Here is a 22733-nt window from a genome sequence, read left to right as displayed (position 1 = left end):
TACAAAATGGAAAAATGTTTGTGTGCATTGACCCAAAATTAGGCATATACATTTTACCAGGAAACAAACAAAAGTAAGGATCCTTTCACACAAGAATGATTTGTTTGTCCACAGACATAACTGGTGGTTCAGTTTGGATCCATCTGAAAACCTGACAGACGGATGTAAACTGATGTATACCTGTTTACATTCACTTGCATCTGAGTCTGTTTCTGTCCGTAGAAAAAAAAAAATGGTTTGGGTCCTATTCCATTTTTGGAGACAAAAACAGATGTAAACAGGAATCTTCTATTCGGTTTATGTGGGTTTTTGGGTAAGAAACGTATTTTTGTCCATCTATGACTATTTTCTTCAAAATAAAAAAAAAATGCATGCAGTTGTATAAAACAAAATGTATTTTTGATGAAAAACATGGATGTACAAAACTAACAAAAAATAAATGCAAAGGAATTCAGTTTTAAGGTTTTGTTTAACCGCTTGCCGACCGCCCACCGCAGTTTTACTGCGGCAGGTTGGCTCGGCTGCGCAAGATCACATAATATAACATGATGTTGCTCTGCGGCCACTAGGGGCACGTGCGCGATCACCGCCGGGCACCCGCGATCGCTCGTGACAGAGCAAGAACCGGGAGCTGTGTGTGTAAACACACAGCTCCCGGTTCTTTCAGGGGGAGAAATGACTGATCGCTGTTCATACAAAGTATAAACAGCGATCTGTCGTTTCCCCTAGTCAGTCCCCCCACCCCTTCAGTTAGAACACACTTTAGGGAACATAATTAACCCCTTGATTGCCCCTAGTGTTAACCTCTTCACTGCCAGTGAAATTTTTACAGTAATCAATGCATTTTTATAGCACTGATCGCTATGAAAATGTCAATGGTCCCAAAAATGTGTCAAAAGTGTCCGTCATAAGGTCGCAGTACTGATAAAAATTGCAGATCGCCACCATTACTAGTAAAAACATTTTTTTATAAAAATGACAAAACTACCCCCTATTTTGTAGACGCTATAACTTTTGCGCAAACCAAACGCTTATTTTTTTTTACGAAAAATATGTACAAGAATTCGTAATCGGCCTAAACTGAGGAAAAAAAACTTTATATATTTTTGGGTGATATTTATTATAGCAAAAATAAAAAATAAAATTTTTTAAATTGTCGCTCTATTTTTCTTTATAGCGCAAAAAATAAAAACCGCAGAGGTGATCAAATGCCACCAAAAGAAAGCTCTATTTGTGGGGAAAAAAAGGACATCAATTTTGTTTGGGAGCCATGTCGCATGACCGCGAAAATGTCTTTTAAAGCAACGCAGTGCCGAATCACAAAAAGTGGCCTGGTCAGTGACCAGCAAAATGGCCCGGGGCTGAAGTGGTTAAGCACGTTTCATGGACTGACTGCTGCATTTTCTGCAACGCTCAAAAAAATGTTTAAAAACAGAAAACGGTCATCAGCACCCTCTTCTGTATACTCCCTCCTCTCTCAACCTGGGGAAGATTGCCTCTATTTCGTATCCAAATGAGAAGAGGACCTCAACCTTGTACAAAGACATAGGAAATTCCACACCGGCCTATTCTGGCACTCCCCTCCTACACGTAAAAATCATAATTTTTTTGCTAGAAAATGACTCAGAACCCCCAAACAATATATATGTTTTTTTTAGCAGACACCCTAGGAAATAAAATGGCGGCTGTTGCAACTTTCTATCTCGCACAGTATTTGCGCAACAATTTTTCAAATGCTTTCATGAATTAAAAAACAAAAAACAGTAAAGTTAGCCCAGTTTTTTTGTATAATAGGAAAGACAATGTTACGCCAAGTAAATAGATAACCAACATCACGCTTTAAAATTGTGCACACTCATGTAATGGTGCCAAACTTCGATACTTAAAAATCTCCATAAGCGACGCTTTAATTTTTTTTTTACAGGTTACCAGTTTAGAGTTAGAGGAGGTCTAGTGCTAGAATTGTTGCCCACGCTCTAACGCATACGGTGATCTCTCACATGTGTGGGTTAAAAAAACTAAACTAAAATTAGCCCTTTAGTACAAAGAGCGAATCGCTACTGTAAATATTACTTTCACTTTCCCACAGTAAAAAAAATGAACCCGTTACAGTAGCGATTATCTGCTCTTTTTGTACTATAAAGAGATAATTTTAGTTTTTTTTTAACTCTATTACTAAACATCTAAGGCCTGGTTGACATCTACCTCCCCGCTGTACCTTTCCAACTATAAAAACTAAAAATAGATCACGAGGTTGCCATTGTGAGACTAGATCTCCGGTGTGGTTTATGAAGTAGAACTAGAAGAGGAATAATGTACTGCTTTCTTTTACCATTACTTTATATTTGGACCTCTATGTGACTTCTCTCTTACACACAGATACTGTTTCTTATATATGTGTAAACTTTCGAGTGATAAAAAAAATATATACATATCTGCCAGACATCTGAAACATAAAATTAGAAGTTCAGAACAGATTCACAAGATACCTGCTATGACCCATCATATCCAGGAAAAAATTGCTCTGTGTAAGCTCAAGGATCATAGTTTCACTGAGTTTTAACCCTGATCACCACCTTGCCTCTCGTTAGCTTAGGACCAAAATGGTTTTCTGGCTTACAAACCTAACAGCAGACCTTCCGGCAGGGGTTTTTCTTTTAAAGGATTAAGTGCTATTGCACACCTACCCCTTTCAACACGTTAAAATGACCTTGTCACTACAGGGTCAAAAAAAGTGTGGAACCACTGTGTGCATTTAGGGAAACATGTATTTGACTCATACGGTCGAATACAGCAGGGGAGCAGCATTGAGGTTAATGGAAAGGCAACAAAAGAGCCTCTTCTATCTCAACGTATAGATATCTCTGGGTTTGACGATACAGATGTAAATGCTTTCATCAACAACTCTTAGTATCAGCCTGGCCAACATCATCTGGGTATTTGGAGATCCATTTCCCAGAGCCTTGTACATTACTTGGGTTGAGGGGTGGCTGAGGTTGTTTATTTTTTTTTTCTATTTTCCTCCTTATTTATTATTATAGGTTTTTTGTTTTTTCTCTTGCATATGAATGTTGCAAAACATGTGATTAGGATTGCTTACGGTTTCTGAGTCTCTGTGCTTCACATTTCATTGCATCAATTAGTTCATGTTTGGTTTTAATAAAAATTTTGGACACATGCATATGTTGTCCATTTTAGATTCGTTCAGTCTACTGACGTTCACAAATTTCCTTTTAAATATGTTTTTTGCGGTTTGGCCCTTCAGATGTCACACCGAGGGTTAAATTAATTTAGTTATAGCTTTACTTGTGCATTTACTTTGCAATTTGAGGAAAGACATTTGACGGATTCAGTTTTTATTTAACAGCCCTGTCAGGTGTTAGAGGTTTTAGTGATTTTTTTGTGTCTTTTAGTGACCTCCAAGGTATTTTATGTGCTAGGAATTTTGTAGGCTTTTCTGACTAGCGGTTCATTGCTGTCCACTAGGGGTCGCGTTTGATCGATGTAGTTGACTCCTGTGTGGACAATTAACACACTTCCTGTGGGGTACTATACTACCACCTCCTTTTTGTGCCCAGTTTTAATTATTTGGCCGCGCAGGTAGTGTTTGACATACAGTTATATATGAAATGTATTTTAAATAAGTGATTTTCTAATAAAGAGTGCTCTATTTCATGTAATCAAGCAACTATATCCTTCTATCTAGGTTTAGTTTTTGCTTGCATATGTGTTGCCAGGCCCGCAGGGTTTTTAGTGCTGCTGGGCTGATCACGTTTTTTCCCCCGTGTCTAGTCTCATTGCAATTTGACCCCATGATCCAGTGATTTTTACATGACTAGAGTGCTGTTCAAATTTTTTTTAACCTTGCAGACAGCGGCTCAGAATGAGGCTTGGCTGCAGGGCGAACACGCCTGTGCACCGTGGTTCTGGGCGGGGTTTGGCTTCGCTGTTATTGTATATAGGGAGGTGACGTAGGGCAGGGCGGAGCGGAACTGCGCGCTGACGTCACCACCCACTACACACTCTATCCAGGGGGACGGGTTTGCCTGTTTGTGTCTGGCCATATTTTGAATGAGTTTTTAATTTCACATTTTGATCCATTGTTTTTTCCAGATTTAGCCAGGGCCAAATTAGTGGATCTCGTATTCATTTATTTGCTCACATTAAGTTGTCATTTCATTTTTGGCTGTTACAGCATTTATATTTCATGTGTTACATTCATTGACTTAGGTTGCATTTAGGTGTGCAATTATTATAGGTCTAGCGCAAAAAAATTTTTTCAATTTTTGTCCACTATGTTTACAGAAGGTTTGCTGCTTCCAATTATTCATTGATTTTTAACATATTTTTGCAGACTAGTATATTCAAAGCAAAGAGAATCTTATTTCTCTCAAGACAGGTTACACTCGTGCATCACCAGGATTTGTAAATTTTTCCCTGAAAATGTCCTGAAAAATATGCCACAAAATATCTGAGTTTCATTTAATTTTCCCTTTTTTATAGACTTTGAAAAGAGAAGTGAAGTTGCCTTTTTACATAAAAAAATACAAAATTGGATATCATTCAGCACTGCTAGAACGGTTTAGATTCTTAATTTCTTACGAGAAGGATGTCCCAAACATTTTCACCTAATCAAAATACTACAGAAACCTGATCACTCTACACAATGTATATTATGTCTACTGGAATGCAGCTTGGCATACTCGGCATTCACAGAATGTGACCATACCGTTCAAATTTACTTATTTTTTTTATGCGGGTATAAATATAAATTGAAAATATTACATTTATTAAATATAAATTGGTTATGGCAGAACTCTCAATTGCTCAATTTGTAGTGGTAATTTAATGATAAACTCAAATAATAAAAAATGGGAGAGCGAGAAAGAGAAAAAGGAAGAGAGAACATATAGCCACATGAGTATGTGTGCAATACGCTCAAAAAATAGTTATCTAACAGCCCACATGAAGCAGATAATACATGTAATTAATTAAATGTGGCACGTTCAGTTACAAAGACTGATCAGACAGTGGCAAATTGTTCCGGGCGTAACTCTCCAACAAATAGGGGGCCTATGGGAATGTGTTACTAGTGTGAATGTTGGTTGGGTTTTTTTTTGTTTCCCAGCATGGTGTATTCGGGTATTGAGTATCAGTCGATACCCAAGTTTGTGTTCCCTTATGTGCCAGTATTGTTCTCTTTCTCCTTTTGTATCATATTGTGAAAACAAAATAAAAGCCTTAATAATATATATATATATATATATATATATATATATATATATATTAGGGTTGTCCCGATACCACTTTTTTAGGACTGAGTACAAGTACCGATACTTTTTTTCAAGTAGTCGCCGATACCGAATACCGATACTTTTTTTAAATGTGTCCCCAAATGCAGCCATGTCCCCCACATATGCAGCCATGTCCCTCTAGCCATGTCCCTCACATATGCAGCCATGTCCCTCTAGCCATGTCCCTCACATATGCAGCCATGTCCCTCACATATGCAGCCATGTCCCTCTAGCCATGTCCCTCACATATGCAGCAATGGCCCTCTAGCCATGTCCCTCTAGCCATGTCCCTCACATATGCAGCCATGTCCCTCACATATGCAGCAATGTCCCTCTAGCCATGTCCCTCACATATGCAGCAATGTCCCTCTAGCCATGTCCCTTGATGCGGCGGCGGCGGCGGGGGGGGGGGAGAAGTATTCTATTTAGGTATCGGGGGTATTTGCGCGAGTACGAGTACTCCTGCAAATACTCGGTATCGGTCCCGATACCGATACTGGTATCGGTATCTGGACAACCCTAATATATATATATACACACACACACACACACACATATATATACATATATACATATATATATATATATATATATATATATATATACACACACACACACACACACACACATATATATACACACACACAAAAAGGACTGATCAGACACAGATCTAGGGTTTTGTTACATATAAGATGAAAATGATGGGCAACACAATGTAAAAAAAAAGAAAATACCACAGATTAGAAAATCGCGCCACCTGCCTATTCTATATTTCTCATAAGATCAAACAGCTGAAAGAATTTTCCATGAACCTGTACAATTAAATCAGCCAAAAGGTACACAGATGATTTAGCTTAGATTAATACTACAGTGAGAGGACATAACAATTCTAATCAGCCAGTCTCTTCGCCTGCCAAGATAGTTTGGCCAGGAATGTCTAACCAGGTATGGGGAAGACCATAAAAATATACAATCATTTCCTGCGCTGACTGTATTAAGCCAGATTGGGAGAAATATATTCTGCCTGTATTCCTGTCTCAAAGTAAGCCTGCCTTAAAAACAAAAATTATAAAGGCTTCCACTGCAGACCTCTCTTGGCTGTCATGTTAGGTCAATACTATGAGTCAATGACTTAGATGGTACCAGTGAAAGCCCTAAAAGTGAAGTCACAACAATCTCTGCCTACAATGCTTCAGACTGACAGCTCATTGATCTCAGGAGCTTAGGTAAAAGCATTTAAAAGCCCTGCTCAAACCCATCTTCCAGCATTTTTTTGGGGGATACAGGGGAAATCCAGCTGACTATTTAAAATACGAGGTAGTCTCAAAAAGTTGACACCAGTTCTGTAACACGCCAACAGATGGCAGCACAAGGCTGCCCGCAATCACAGGGAGCATCGACCTTCATAAGTCAGTGTGCCAAAAGACATCGTCCTGTACATCTGCCCTTTCATCATGGGCACCAAGTTAGAAAAAAGAGCAAACGTGACATTTTGCATCAAACTGGAAAAATCTGCCACAGAAACGTTTGATATGATTCTGAAAGTTTAAGGCGAGGCTTCAATGAGTCTTTCGAGGTGTTTTGAGTGGCATGAGCACTTCAAGAGCAGAAGAACATTACTGGAAGAAGACGAGAATCAGACCTTCAACAAGCTCAACCTCGAAAAATGTTGAAACCATTTGGCAACATGTGCATGAAGATCAGAGAACAAATTGCGCGTGACACTCAAAACACCTAAAACTCCTCATTGCAGCATTGCCGTAAACTTGCTGAATCATGTCAAACATCTGTGTGGCAGATTTTCCCAGTTTCTCGCAGGATTTGCTCTTTATTCTAACTTGCTGTCTGTGATGAAATAACAGACGTGGTAACGCATGTGGTCAAAATAACACCAGTTGTACAGCTCCTGATGTACACAGGACGATGTGTCTTGGCACACTGACTTATGAAAGTCGGTGCTCCCCGTGACTGTGTGCACTAGTCTCGAAACTTTTTGATACCACCTCATAACACAAAAACTGCCCTTAAACGGCTTGAAAAATGAATCACAAAAAACCCATAGGTCTCACTTATTAATACGTCCTGACTGGATGCGACACAATATTCACTTTACGTATGTGCAGAAATGGGAACAGAAGTTTAAATGTCCTATAAAGAGAAAATTACTGCAATTAAATTTGGCTTACTGTATCCAAAGGTTATCCCTTTCACTGGGCTCTTTGAAAAACTGTCTGCATTAGGAAAAGGTACTATGATAAAACTAAAAAACACAAGGAACCCCTGGATCGAGCCTTGTTTACCCTTGTTTCACATGTACTCTCAGCCAAAATATAAATTAGTATAAATTATAATAGAAATGCATGCCAAGGTGCTTAGACAAGACAACAGAAAGTTAAAAAGGGAAAAGCCAATTCCAAAAATATTACAGGATAAAAACCAGGAACAATTAAAACAAATTTACTGTCTATTACAGCTGTGATAGAAAATCTTTCCACTCATACATACCTCACAGAGAGCCCCACATCAACTTGATACAGACACAAATTATATGTGATTTCTGCACTGATTCTTCCTCCTCAGCACCTCTGTAGTTCAGAAGGCAAGCTCTGTGAAATGTGTGACACAGCAGTGTCTACTCACAGGGCATCGTGAATAGGTGTCACAAGATTCAATGAAGTAAACGTGTGGGGATCTTCACAAAGCAAGTTTACAAACTTCAAGATGGTTCAGATTAATAGGAGTAGGCTAGAAATAATTGAAATACATTGTAGAAGTAAATATGTGATTTTTCATTTTTACCATATATACACTTTAAACGACAACTCTGGGTCTGCTGGGGCTAATCACATCACATCCAAGATGGCGGCTTTGAGCGTCAGCCTCGGGCTCTTGCTGTCTACACAGGGGAGGCTTTTAAAAGGTAAATATAAGGCCAAAAATACATTAAATAGGATGAGTGTTGTTGAAATGGATGATCTGGTGACAGGGCCCCTTTAAAGCATAAGTAATGGGTCTCATTTTTATCATCTGCATTACTGCTCCAGCTTGGTGGTTAACGGCACTGAACCTAGTTGGTCAGCGTAACAGCAGGGCAACAACGTTTTCAGCAACAGACGCCCCTATTTTTCACTCCTGACAGGTTTAAAGAAGAACTATGGTGAAAATATAATAATCAGATAAGTAATATAAGCTGCCCATATCAAAAAGACTGGTCTTTCTGTTTTTTTTTAACTCTGGAACATTATGTAAATACATGTTGCATTGCCCTGCATGAACAAAGACATGCCTTTTAATGCAGAACACCGTGCCCAATCACATAGCAATGTACAGCAGCACAGCGCCTCGTGCTGCTGCTCATTGCCATGAAGTGTACATTTTGTACACTTTAATTATAGCGTGTACAAAACAAACCCACAAAAAAGGCAGACGTGGGAATTGTGCACCACACTACCGCAGCTCTCTGTTACATTAATTCCTGTTGTGTGGTCTGGTTCCCAACAGATCAGACTGGTACTGGCTCATGGCTGGGGGGTTGGGGACCTTTGCTCTACACCACTTTGAAGCCTTTAATTATTAGCACATTATAAGCTTTCATTGCCAATTGTGCTTTCAGTGCACCAATCTAAACTAACTCATCTGTTCAAGTATTTACCTGAATCCTTGAGCCGTCTACAGCAGTGGTTCTCAACCCCAGTCCTCAAGTACCCCAACAGGCCACGTTTTTGGAATTTCTCTTAGATAAAATAGCTGTCCAAAATACCAAGCCATTGACTCGGATTTAAAGCACCTGTGCAAGATAAAGGAAAACCTGCAAACATGGCCTGTTGGGGGTATTTACAGCTCTGTGGCCCTTCGTGTGGCCCCTGAAAAACACTACTCTGCGTTTCCCCATTTTCCTGTTAGATCAGTGATTTGTAGTAGCCGTATCATCTTCTCTATAATGTCCACAATCTCTCACCATCCCTTGCATCACATCCACAGTTTGACCATCTCTTGCATTTTTGTCCACAGTCTGACCATTTCTTGTGCCATATCCACAGCCCTCGACTATATACTGTTATGGGTCTGCTGTCTCTGAATATCCACTGAATTTTATTTACAGGTGATGTTGAGTGCCAACTTGAGGCCCCCATATCAAGAAAGTTGACTACCACTACTTTAAGGCCAGTTCACAACATTAGTCACACAGGAATGCGCTGTGCATTTCTGTTTAATTCACACGCAATACAGGTGCAGTGCGAATTCAGGCTTCATTTGAACGGGCTTGAAATTGCGCCGGACCGCACCAAAAGCAGTGCATATATGACTTTATAAAAAAAAACACAGCAACTGGATCGCATGCTGCCATTGTGCACTTTTCACAATAAGAATATTTTCAGCAAATACAGACAATAGCCATTAATCTTTCAGAAATTCAGTGTCCTTGTCTTTCTGTGAGTTTAATCCACCATGGAATGGAGGCAACTAAAGGCAGATATGCTGGAAGTATAGCCTGTGTGACAAACCAGAGTGCTACAGTGGAGGAACTAGCATAGACATGAAGGGACAGGAAGTATGTTATGCCAAGGTTACTAGACGAAAAAGGTAAAAAGCCTGAAAATACAGCAACCACATCTAAAAAGGGTAAACTGCAATACATTACAATTTTAGTTTTGGGTTTAGATATGCTTGTATCTTAATCATTGCAGCCTGCCAATCATGCTGACCCTCTGCCTCCAAATCTTTTCAAATTGCTGAGCCAGGTTCCTTTACTAGGTACGGGGACAGGTCCAGTTTGGTAGCAAACAGCTGGACATATGCAGAAATTCAATATTGCTGTAGGCTACAGAATGTTATTTTTAGTAATACAATACTGCCGGGATATGAAATAGATGGGCCCTACATAAACAACGCAATTATTACACCATGTCTCATCTAAACCACGATCAAAGATGTCCCATAAAACAAGAAGATGGATTAAGCAAAGTCAATCCGGCTGGCAATAAAAAGAACACGCTTCTCTCCCGACAGCAAATCTCTTAGTAGATAGATAATATATGGTGCATGGTTACGAGGTGTTTATATTCTGACTCATTCACCATGGAGACTCAATAGCTGGACTATGGAATTGAGAAGGTAAAGGGTTAACTGACTGAGACGGGGGATATTTGCAGGAGGTGGTCACAGCTGACAACAGCAGCTGTTTAGAAGTCTAGTAGACAGCTGTTGTGTGTGCCTGTCATTGCTTATGGACGACTTTTACACCTCATCACAAGCAAGAAATACAGACTCCGTGTTGTCTCAGAAGCCAAGCCGTGCAAATCATAGACACAACACGCTGCTCCTCTGACACAGGGGGTTATGCACAAGAATCATGGGCTGGGCATACAATGAAATGATGGCCCTAATTGGGTAATGGCATCCTCATTAATAAGGCACATCTAAAGCATTCTTAAAGTGTACCTGAACTGAAAAAAACTAAAGATTTGCAATGATATTGAGAACACCTAGAAATAATTGTTTACCGAAATGGATTCATGAAAGTTTCACCTTGCTCTGAATTACACCTAAAATGTTATGCAAGGGTTCCAAGGCATGGCTGATCAGCTGAAGTAGGACCACTGGCAATACTAGTAACTAGTCATTTGCCTTTTGATGGCCACAGCTTCCAGATTTCCTTATGTCTTTAAATTCTATAACCTGGTTCAGTAGTTTACCCATGGCACATGTACTGCAGATAAACAGCTATCATAAGGTCAAGCTGGCACTGCAACTGCTGCACAGCAGACACCCCTTTAATGTCCATTGTAAATGATTTTGCTTTTAACCCATACTTAAAGTGATTTAATATATGTAGAACACAAGAAGGGTTTATATAGCAAGATAATAAAATATACATAAAAGTACATGCTCGCTGGTGAAGGAGGTGGTGCTTACAGCTTGTTTTGACAGTTGTGGAGCCCTCCCCTGCTGGATGGGCAGCCATGGCCTTGGATATGTTTTATACATGTTGGGACCCTTTTGCGAACCTTGGTTTATGCACAGGGAAGCCATCAGTATAAGTGGATGACACTAGTTGCTGCAGAATTGCAACAAAGGTTCAGTTCTTCAATGGTATAGGGTAGTGATGGTGAACCTTGGCACCCCAGATGTTTTGGAACTACTTTTTCCAATGATGCTCATGCACGCTGCAGCGTAGTTGAGCATCATGGGAAATGTAGTTCCAAAATATCTGGGGTGCCGAGGTTCACCATCACTGGTATAGGGGTTTACTAGCGATTCATTTAATTTAGGAGTCAGCCGGACATTTTCCATTCCGCAAGCATGTAAATAGAAGGGTTTATTGGGGAAGAAGTCAATCTGCACAGACAAAAGGACTTTGAAAGCATACTAAAAAATAATTTATATAATAAATAAATGTGTGCGCTTTTGTTTTAGTATTTGCCACATGTTGCCGACCACCATTTTGAGCCAACAGATCTAGATTGGTTTAGAAACCTTGGGACTTCTGATCCACTTATGTCCAGTACAGTCCTGTATATACTCAGACACATTTGAGTCTCATTTCATCTGGGATTATAGGTATCTATATAATTTATATTAAATTATGTATATAGATCTACTTGGATTATAAGCACAGATGAGTTAATATGTTTAATCATGTACACAGATTTGCTTTCAGGGTCAAGATGAGTTGTCTGATGGATAGCTATTAAATTAGAAATATCTAAAATGTATCTAGAGGACTATTACAGTAACATTCAATTAGTAAGGGCAGGAACCCTATTACAAAATCCCACAGTAATAAAGGACTAAAAAAAACAAATTGTATTATTCTATATTTTTAGACATTCGCTGCACATGCATGCTTGCTGACTATTGGCTTAGATATATCAGGCAGCCCTAAGGTCCTCACTGAAGGCACTAATCTGACCATGGATTCCTGGTACTTTTATTTGGAAGGAGATTAATGAAAAAAAAAAGGAAGAATAAAGTTTAAAACAGGGGTGGGAGTCCAACTTTTTGACTTTGGCCACTTTGACTGGGCCACATTGGAAGCAGAGGAAATTGTTTTGGAACAACGTAAGATTCACCAACACCAGCAATAAAGATAGCTGATGAGCAGACAAAGTCGGGGAAAGTCAACGATCAAACACATAAATAATGTACCTACCTGAGTAATAAAACGTATTTTGTATTATAAAAATAGAGGGCAACATAAAACTAGTGCGATATCGGACATGTTTTTTTTTTTTATACACCAACACATCAACATATTGTTCGATGAATGTAATAGCAATTCTCAATGAATTCTCAAAGTGCTCATCAGATATTTTGGTTCTAATTTTGCCCTTCATGTGGTTCATCCTTGAATGTATTTGCTTACAAATATAGGTGATACTGAAAACATAAGACATGAATAAGATGTGATTGTGAAGAGAGGAATATTTTCCTTTCGGTAGATAAAACGTAATTAAAAAATTCTCGGCCGCATGTGTTAACGTACAAAATGCATTTTTACAAAAAAAAATTCCCTCCCACCCAAATATGCTTAACCACTCAAGACCTGGACCAAAATGCAGGTAAAAGGACCTGGCGACGTGGCTCCCAAACAAAATTGGCATCCTTTTTTCCCCACAAATAGAGCTTTCTTTTGGTGGTGTTTGATCACCTCTGCGGTTTTTTTTTTTTTGCTCTATAAACAAAGATAGAGCGACAATTTTGAAAAAAAATTCAATATTTTTTACTTTTTGCTATAATAAATATCCCCCAAAAATATATTAAAAAAAGTTTTTCCCTCAGTTTAGGCCGATACAATCGCAATAAGCGTTTATCGATTGGTTTGCGCAACATTTATAGCGTTTACAAAATAGAAGACAGTTTTACTACTAATGGCGGCGATCAGCGATTTCTTTCATAAAAATGCATTGTTTACTGTGAAAATGACAATTGCAGTTTGGGAGTTAACCACTAGGGGGCACTGAAGGGGATAAGTGTGACCTCATATGTGTTTCTAACTGTAGGGGGCGGGGCTGGACGTGTGGCGTCATTGATAGTCTTTCCCTATATCAGGAAACAGACAAATCAATGACAGCTCCACAGTGAAGAACGGGGAAGCTGTGTTTACACACAGCTCTCCCCGTTCTTCAGCTCCGGAGACAGATCGTGGGACTCTGGCGGCGATCGCGGCCGCGGAGCTTCGGACTGGTTAAAGAGGACATACAGGTACGTGCTTGTGCCCAGCGGTGCCATTCTGCCGACGTATATGTGCAGGAGGCGGTCCTTAAGTGGTTAATGGAGCTGATGATAATATAAAGGGGATTAGTTCTGGAGGGAGAGCTATTTAATGAAATAGGAAGATATTCCATGATTTTTTTAATGATGTTAATATTTTAATATAATTATATATTAAGATTTTAGATGTGGTAAAGAAAGTGATGAGCGCAAAAATGTAAATGAATAGTGCAAAAACCACATCAACAATGTGAATGATAAGTAACAATATTAAACAGTGAATGAGATCCTCCAATGTGGAGGGTCTGACATGAACACACAAAAAAACCACTATAATGGTGGTGGCTGGGGTGTGCAATCAAGGATCAGAGTGAGCAGTGTCCAATAAACGCTAATAAATGTAGATAAATAAAATGTCCCAAAATAGCAAAGCAATTATGGTGATTCCTAAGTGAAATGAGGAAGCAATATGCTGTGACTCTTGTGCAATAATGGAAACATCCACACGACAGGTGGGCTCACAATGCGCTTACCTCCCCCATACAGGGTAATCAGCCTTGGAAATCCTCAAATGGAAAGCCTGCAGTTCGATCTCCTCTCCCAATGGATGGTCTGCGGTGTCTAAGCACTCTCTCCAGAGACGTGTCCTTCCCACTAAATGCGGGTTCATTGGGAAGGACACGTCTCTGGAGAGAGTGCTTAGACACCGCAGACCATCCATTGGGAGAGGAGATCGAACTGCAGGCTTTCCATTTGAGGATTTCCAAGGCTGATTACCCTGTATGGGGGAGGTAAGCGCATTGTGAGCCCACCTGTCGTGTGGATGTTTCCATTATTGCACAAGAGTCACAGCATATTGCTTCCTCATTTCACTTAGGAATCACCATAATTGCTTTGCTATTTTGGGACATTTTATTTATCTACATTTATTAGCGTTTATTGGACACTGCTCACTCTGATCCTTGATTGCACACCCCAGCCACCACCATTATAGTGGTTTTTTTGTGTGTTCATGTCAGACCCTCCACATTGGAGGATCTCATTCACTGTTTAATATTGTTACTTATCATTCACATTGTTGATGTGGTTTTTGCACTATTCATTTACATTTTTGCACTCATCACTTTCTTTATTCATTTCCTTTATTTGTTGTTAGCACAATTCAGATTTGAGCTGCATTAATTTACATTTATTTTGTTTGTAATTTTCTCACCCCCACTTTGTTAGTATTGACCAGCGCTTTAGTCCCCCCTTTTTAGATGTGGTAAAGTTTAATATATTGCACTTCAAAGGGCATGATAAATGGTCTGTAGCGAATCAAGTCATTTTTGAGCTGTTATGGGACGTGGTGCCGTTGCCTACCTGTCAGCCCAGAATATAATTGGTTTGTGATTGGAATGGTTTACTTTAAAAAAAAGAAAAAAATTTAACAAGCAACAGATTTATACCACAATTTATTTTCTGAGGCCAACATCACCTCATCACAAATTTCTCATGTATAAATTCTATGCTCTGCCACAGCATGTTTCACAGTGACTGGTGTTTGCAAGCGAGACTTGGATCACGCAGTAGTTATTTAATACAGGTACTTGAATAGCGTCAACAATTTTTGCAGCACTCTACATATATATTTTGTACATTCACATCAGTCCCCTGATCTCAATAAGCTTCCAATCTAAGGTCCCTAAACGCACATTCATACATACACATATTGGGGCCAAATTTGGACAGGAACCAATAACCCTACCAGCATATATCTTTGGAGTGTGAGAGGGCCACATTAAACCCAAAATCAAAACTATATTTCAGCTTACCAATCATTAGATGTGGACGCTGCTTTAGTTTAATTTTCTTATGCTTCTTCCTTTGTTTTCACCTGCTGATTTGGCCAGTAGCACACCTCCTGTATTCGAATGCCTACATTCAGGATGAATACGCAGGTGGCACCTTTGGACAGCAGCATTGTCAGTCTGGGAGGAGGGGAATGTTGGGTATACTAGCAGATTTAAATACACTTATAAATGAAGCCAAACTCCAGCTAATACTTTATAAGCAGTTTCAAAAAGTTTTCCCCCCTTTAGGTATAAAAGGTTTTACAGAGATGATGATCATTGTAAGCACCGCTGTCATGGCTAAATGTTTTTTCTCATCTCTGTAACACTGATATATTCTGTTCGGGAGCACGTTTTTTTAAAAACAGACTTGCTGGTTGGCACACCAGATGTAAATAGAAGAAAGCATATATAAAACAAAATGAATGCAGCCATCACATCTAAGAATTGGTAAGTTACAATAAAATGTAAAGTTTTAGGGTTTAACGCCACTTTAAAAAAAATCCAGAAGTTCAGTTATAGGCAGCAAATCTGACTGAGCTACTCAAATGTGCAGCAAATATGTAAGGCAAATGGATTTATGCAGTGTTTGTCACAGACTTGGTCCAAAAAAAAAATTGTGAAGAAAATAATGTTACTTTATAAACCAGAGACAAAAAAAAAAAAGCAGGAGATGGGTGAACAGGGTAGTTTATGTGTCAAATAAGAAATCCAGCTTGTCCTGTGTATCCTCTGAAGTTAAACTGAAAGATGCAATCCAATAATGTTTAAAAACCTACTTCCACCAATTACCCACTGAAGAATTTCAAAAGCACTTGTTCCTGCCGAAAGGATAAAGAAATTACAGAACTTCTGTCAACATGCAGGCACATACTGCAAACAGGGCATCATTATTGCAAAACAAGGTGATTTTTGGAGTGAAGTTTCCAATATGCCAAGAACAGTTTTGTCACCAAGATAATATCGGGTCTTGTTTCTATGGTAGGAGTTGGCTAAATCCCCCCTGCTTCCATGAATAGAGGTCTAAGTTCAGGCCACATTTTGCAGTACTAGCATGTGTTAGTTAACCTGCAGGATAACCCTATGACCAATATGCTTACCTAAATAAATTAAAAATTATGGTTAATATTCCCAATTGCAACTGGCAATATCAGAGGCATACCTTCTTCGGACTGTGGTGGAATCTACAGTCTGAAAAGGATTTATCTTGTAATTAAAGCTCCAACCTGCAAGTGATCATCGTGATTGGCTGTCATGGTGAACAGTCAGGAACCACGCTAATTGGTCAAAAATCATCAGGGGAGACCCTGAGTCAGGCTGGCCATACATTATACAATTGTCTTGTACAATTTTCCTTTAGATCCACCAAAAGCATATAATATGAGGTCAAACCTAAAAACTTTCAAATTTGTATGCAATCAGGCAGGCATTTGCACTACATAGTTGAAGGTAAATCTTAAGGACATTGAAGAAAACTGTATAATGTATGGCAAGCTTAAGGTGTGGGATTCTAGTTTTGATGGCATGGGGCATCATGTCTGAGAAATGTAATAGCCAATTTCTGATGCTATCTGGTTAAAAGATAACTGCTACTAAATGGTTTATAAACACAATATTTAAAATTTCAGCATAAGGCAACTATTTTAAGCCATTTAAGGGTGGCTATAGTTGCAGAGGAGTTAGAATATAGAATTGTGGGGACATATAGGCAGGCCACTAGAGCTGTGAGAGAAAATGTGGATAAATGAACAGCAGCCTATTGATAGTTTCCTGACCATGACAGGAGGCGAACTTGGGAACCCAGGACTAGTGATCCTTAGATCATCGTCAAGTGATGTTAAAAAGTTAAATGGGTGACTTAACATACAATCATTTGATATCCATCGTCTAAAATAAGTTTTGCCTAAAAAAATAGTTAACCAAGATTTGATATTTACAGTATGAAAAATAGTTCTAATGGTTGCTGCCCAGTGAGTCACCATGTTAATTCATTTCACACGTAGAATTATTGTGCTTGTTTAAAACTAAAGTGGATAAGAGCTTACATTTCCTGCAACACCAGTTATAAAACTATACAATATAATAAAAGTACAATATGAAGACTGTAGGAGTCAATATAATTTAGCCACATCAAATTACAGGCAAAATTCTAAAATTTTAATAAAAATGTTTTCTTTAATTAATTACAAGTCCTATTCCGGTCTTAGGTTTACAAAAAAAAAAAAAAAAGTATGATGTATGCAAAGATAAGCAGATCTATCTGTATGAATGCACATACAGAATTTACACATTTAGAATTGCCAATAAAACAACTTCATCCTGAAAAACTCTTGCATTTGTATAATCAAACTGCCCACGGTGAAATGTAACTAGATTTTTAAAGTAAACATTAACCAAGGTTATGCATGAAATGTGATGATACACCATTTTCTAATTAAGCCAGGAAAGTTAACCTATTTTACAATTGTAGGCAAGGTTCTCTTGTCACATGAGGCTTATCTGTCACAGATTTTACATGATTAAAGAATTATGTAGAAACCATTCTTACAGAATTTACCAAAAGAAATTCAAAGCCACTTGACTGAAATTACAAATGTATTCCAATACATTTTTAGGGCAATAGCTAAACGAAACAAATTCAAAACGCATGAGAGAATTTATGTAAAATGTAAAAAAGCATTTTGTTAAGTTTCACTGTGTTTTACAACTGTACTGCAGCATACTATGCTATTTATTGATGTCACAGCATTTCTCCATTTTATGTATATCTTAAGTTCACGGGTGTGGAAGGTTGTTTATTTTGAGAACTGTTCAGAAATGATATTCTGTTTTTGTTATTACAGTGTATGTGCTGCATTCACTCTTGTTAAAACTTCTAATCAATAAAATACAGTATTAAAAATAAAATCTAAAAAAGCAAAAGATTAAAAAACGAATACAAATTTATATTCCATTTTGTGTAACGTATGTTACAAATCGTTGAATAATTTTCAAAGGTTTGTAGACAAATTTCCCCTTAAAAATGTAAGCATATTCTACACGCATTTTAAATTGCTTTAGCAGGTGGTTTCTAGGGATTGGAAACATCTGATGTATTAAAATATGTATTTGTTGTATACCTTATGTTTTGCTGTTGTGATAAATGGAAGATGTGTGTTATGGCCATATTTTCTATATCTCTGTATTGTTGTTGTTGACCCGAAAAATTTTACTTAGTTCAGCCAATGTGTGTCTACTTCGGAACTTGTTTTTCTTTAATAAAAATACATTGAAATATAAAATATGTATTTGTCAAAATACTGTAAAAAATGCTGCTACTAGGTCTAAAAAAATTAGAAAATTGCACAATCGTCAGCATTCTCTAAGAAGGCAAAAATAGGGGCCATACCATTACCATCATACGCAGAAGACGATTGTTTTTCGTACAGAGTGGGCACTCTTTTTTGGTGGAAATTTCTACTCTAAAAATGTATTTTCTTTTTTTATGAAAATGTACAATCAAATAAAAATATATATGTTAAACAATCTTCAATGACTTCTCCAATGGTCACAGTGTAGCCAACATAAATAGTTCTAAACACATTTAGCAAATGTCTTGATATATTTGAAAGAACTGCTTTTTATAATTTACATATAAACCACAATACAATAAAAAAAAACACCATAGATGAAAATTCACATATGTAAAGAGTGCATTTTATGTATGAATAAAAAAATGCCCAGGTGGCTCAGCCAAGAATGAAAAAAAAAAAAAAAAAAACCTTAAATAGGTTTATATTAAACACTACAGAAACTTGAACAACCCAGTTATTTTTCAAATAGAAAATATGCTTGTTTAACATATTAGTATTCTGCTATACGTTATGTTCTTTTCAACTGTAGTTTTTCCCTCTGCATTTATTTCATTATTATTGTTAGAACTACTATGTTCTGGGTAACCTATTGCAATTTTCTTTTTTTATTTCTACTCCTTTTAGAGATATAAAAGGCCCATGTGTACTTAAACAGCACTGTACATTTATTTATGTCTGATTGACTAAGGAATTTATGCTGCAAACATAGAAAAACATACATTTAACGTGATGATGATCTAAAGCGAGCATATTACTATAGACTTTTTTCCACACGATTATTCCTTTATGTAAATAGCAGAACATTAATTTTGTATGTCTCAATTTCCTTAAGCTTTAAAAACATAGCATGACATAGTTCTTTACAGTGTGTGTGTGTATATGTTTATATATATATATATATATATATATATATATATATATATACACACACACACACATTTTTTTTCTCAATGGTGTGATAACTGGTAAAAAAAATGAAAGGACCTAACACAAGGTTTGTTTAAAGGTATATTCCAAAACTCTGCCAAATGTTAAAGACTGCCAAATGTAAAAAAATGTCTCTGGGTACTCACGTTTACTGTAAGAAAAATAGTCAATGTAAAAAAAAAAGTGGAAATTCTTACTGCAGGCACTGAAAGACATGTTTACCTAGGCAAAATGGCACACTCACTCAACATTAATGCTCACACAATTATCATGCAACAGGTAAAGAAATCTAGGACTTACTGTGAAGAACAGCTCCATGACTCTACTGTCAAGAAGGGTTTCACGCCAGGACTCTGTTGGCTTCAGCATCACGTTTTGGGAGGATTCAAACATAGCTATATAATGTCTGCCCAGTTATCTGGTGTCAAGGTCAACAATAACATTCCTGCAAGCCTTTACAGAAGGAGGAAGAGGAAAAAAAAGTTCAGGAGCCCCAGCATCCATCAAAGAATACTGGAAACAAAGTTTAAGCCTCTTCACATACACCACATAATTCACACATGAGGCCAAGGAATAAAAGTTATTAGACTCTGAAAAAGAAGAATGCCCATGGAATGCTAGATAACAGTTTGATCATTACAATATAGCATGCCATGGCTGCACCATCACTTTGATAAGCAGAGGGCTAATGTGACAGGAGTAAGAGGGGGAAACAGCAGCCACAGAGAACAGGTGCTGTAACTTAGGCAAACATTTTTTTTTTTAGTTTACCATTAATCTCCACTTAGAAAAGCAAAGGGGACAGCACATACAGGGTGGTGTGGGTTTCAGTAGAAAGTTTGTATTGTTTGCTAAACTTTTTAAGCGGTTGGTGAAGGAGAAGAGAGGATAAGAAAGGAAGTAATATCTGTATTTATAGATGTGCTAGTAACGAGGGAATGACAGCCAGGGCACACAAATGAATGTAAAACTCAAGTGCTTGAGCTCTTAAAAACCCTATACAAGGTATTCTCTGTAGCCTACATAAGTAATGACAAGGTCAGTCATGAGACCTTTGTGTTGGTTCTACTTTAATAAGCAGAAGCTTTAATTTTTTAGTTTTGGACTATTGAATGCTCAATACAGCAAAACCATCTATCTCACTGCACCCAAAAGCGGAGATCACTCGGTCTCTGAATTAGAATCCTTTTTGTAATAGCTACAGCGCCTTGAAAAAGTATTCACACCCTTTGAAATTTTCCACATTTTGTCATGAGACAACCAAAAACGTTAATGTATTTTATTGCGATTTTGTGTGATAGATCAACACAAAGTGTCAACCATGGCTTCCTTTTATAGAAGCCGTGGGAGAAGTGAGCACCACTGCCTAAGACATCAAGTATGTTATTCGCAGGTGGAAAAGCCTAGAAAAATATTGTAAACTATAAGGTGTTAAATGTTGTTTGGATATGCAATAAGAAAAGCATAGCATGCCAAAATGAATGCGTAAAAGTAAAACAAATTTTCATTTTTTTATGGTCAGGAATAAAACCGTTTTTAAATATTTTTTAGTTAGGTATATTTGAATAATGCTATACCAATAATTAGCTTTTTTTGCCAGCAAGTATTTTAGGATTCTTTTCACATTGTAAAATCACTAAGGTTGTTTCTTTAAAGGGGTTGTAAAGGTTCGTTTTTTATATTTTCTAAATGGGTTCCTTTAAGCTAGTGCATTGTTGGTTCACTTACCTTTTCCTTAGATTTCCCGTCTAAATGTTGTTTTTTCTTTGAATTTCTCACTTCCTGTTTTTCCTCAGTAAGCTTGCCACCATCATCCGAGCGGTGGTTAGTCAGCCAGAACAGCTTACTGAGGAGGAACAGGAAGTGAGAAATTCAAACAAAAATTTAGAAGGGAAATCGAAGGAAAAGGTAAGTGAACCAACAATGCACTAGCTTATAGGAACCTATTTAGAAAATAAAAAACGAACCTTTACAACCCCTTTAATATAAGAAGTCTCTTTTAGATTGTATATGTCCTCTATTGAATTGTATTGTCTGCCCTCACTTTGTAAAGCACTGTGCAAACTGGTGGCGCTATATAAAGCCTGAATTATATTAATAATAATATTTACACAGCTCAATGTCCCTACTGGACATCATTTTTTTTTAAAAAGAAAGCAAGCTGCTCTATTGTGCTATTTCTTCTTGTGAGTCCTTTATCATGCATTAAATGTTTATGGGTAAGGAAAATATTGTATACCTACTGTAAAAACAGATCAACTGTTTGTAAAGTTTTTTTTTTTTTTTTTTAATGAAATGCCACAGTATGCATACTATATTTACTAGCCAGAAAAAACAGCCTGGAAGAAGTTTAACTTTGTTAATAGCAGCATGACTTCCAGGCTAATTAGGGTGACAACTGTCATTCTTCAATTCCTAAGTAGGAGACCATCTTTTTTTTATTTTTTATTATTAGTATTAAAAAAGGTTTTAATTGTAATAATTATTTCCAGAAATCACTGCTTGGCAGTTCAGTAGAGACAAAATGGATATTCACAAACAATGTAATATTAGTGTTACTTTGTATTACTCTTTTTCATTCGTGTGCAGATCAAAAGAGAAATAGCTGATCAGCATATATCACCAGTTAAAGCATAACGTTTGTTCCCATTTAGCCCCCTTAGCAAACCCTTAGTTTAACCTTATAAGTCCTATATAACTCCTTCCTCTCCACTATTACATTTCTGTTCATTTTGTTTATTTTATTTGTTTTTTTCCCCCATTGGTACTTGTTTTGTTCATTTTTTTAAGCATTGTTGCATTATAGAATACATAAAGGCAAACAGAGTGTGCACTCTGAAAATGCAGTTGCACTCATTTTCCCAAGAGCTTAGTGAAGGCAGTAAAGCTTCACTTTGTAAAGAATGTCCAATCACATTGAAGGGGGGAAAAAAAAAACAGTATTTTTGCTTGTACATGATTGGGTGAATCAGCAGCACTTTATTACCATCACTAAGCTCTGGTAAAATGATTGCATTCTGAAAATTAACATGAAAAGTGCACAGTATTTGCCTTTGGCAAATCAACCTTAAAAAGGGGTTGTAAATACTCATCCTATGCATTAAGGTGAAAAA

General features: G+C 37.5%; 1 protein-coding gene across 2 annotated transcripts in view; it reads right to left on the bottom strand.

Annotated features, from left to right (window-relative positions):
* XPO4 (exportin 4) overlaps positions 1 to 22733 on the bottom strand; it is a 170534-nt gene that overhangs the window by 40798 nt on the left and 107003 nt on the right. For both annotated transcript variants that reach the window (XM_040340532.1, XM_040340533.1), the window contains exon 7: positions 19921 to 20033. In XM_040340532.1, coding sequence (XP_040196466.1) covers positions 19921 to 20033 — 113 coding nt within the window. The remainder of the gene's footprint in view (positions 1 to 19920; positions 20034 to 22733) is intronic.

This window comes from Rana temporaria, chromosome 2 (assembly GCF_905171775.1).
Source record: "Rana temporaria chromosome 2, aRanTem1.1, whole genome shotgun sequence".
Classification (NCBI taxonomy): Eukaryota; Metazoa; Chordata; class Amphibia; order Anura; family Ranidae; genus Rana; species Rana temporaria.
Note: the sequence above shows the minus strand (reverse complement) of the source record. Positions and strands in the feature narration are given on the sequence as shown.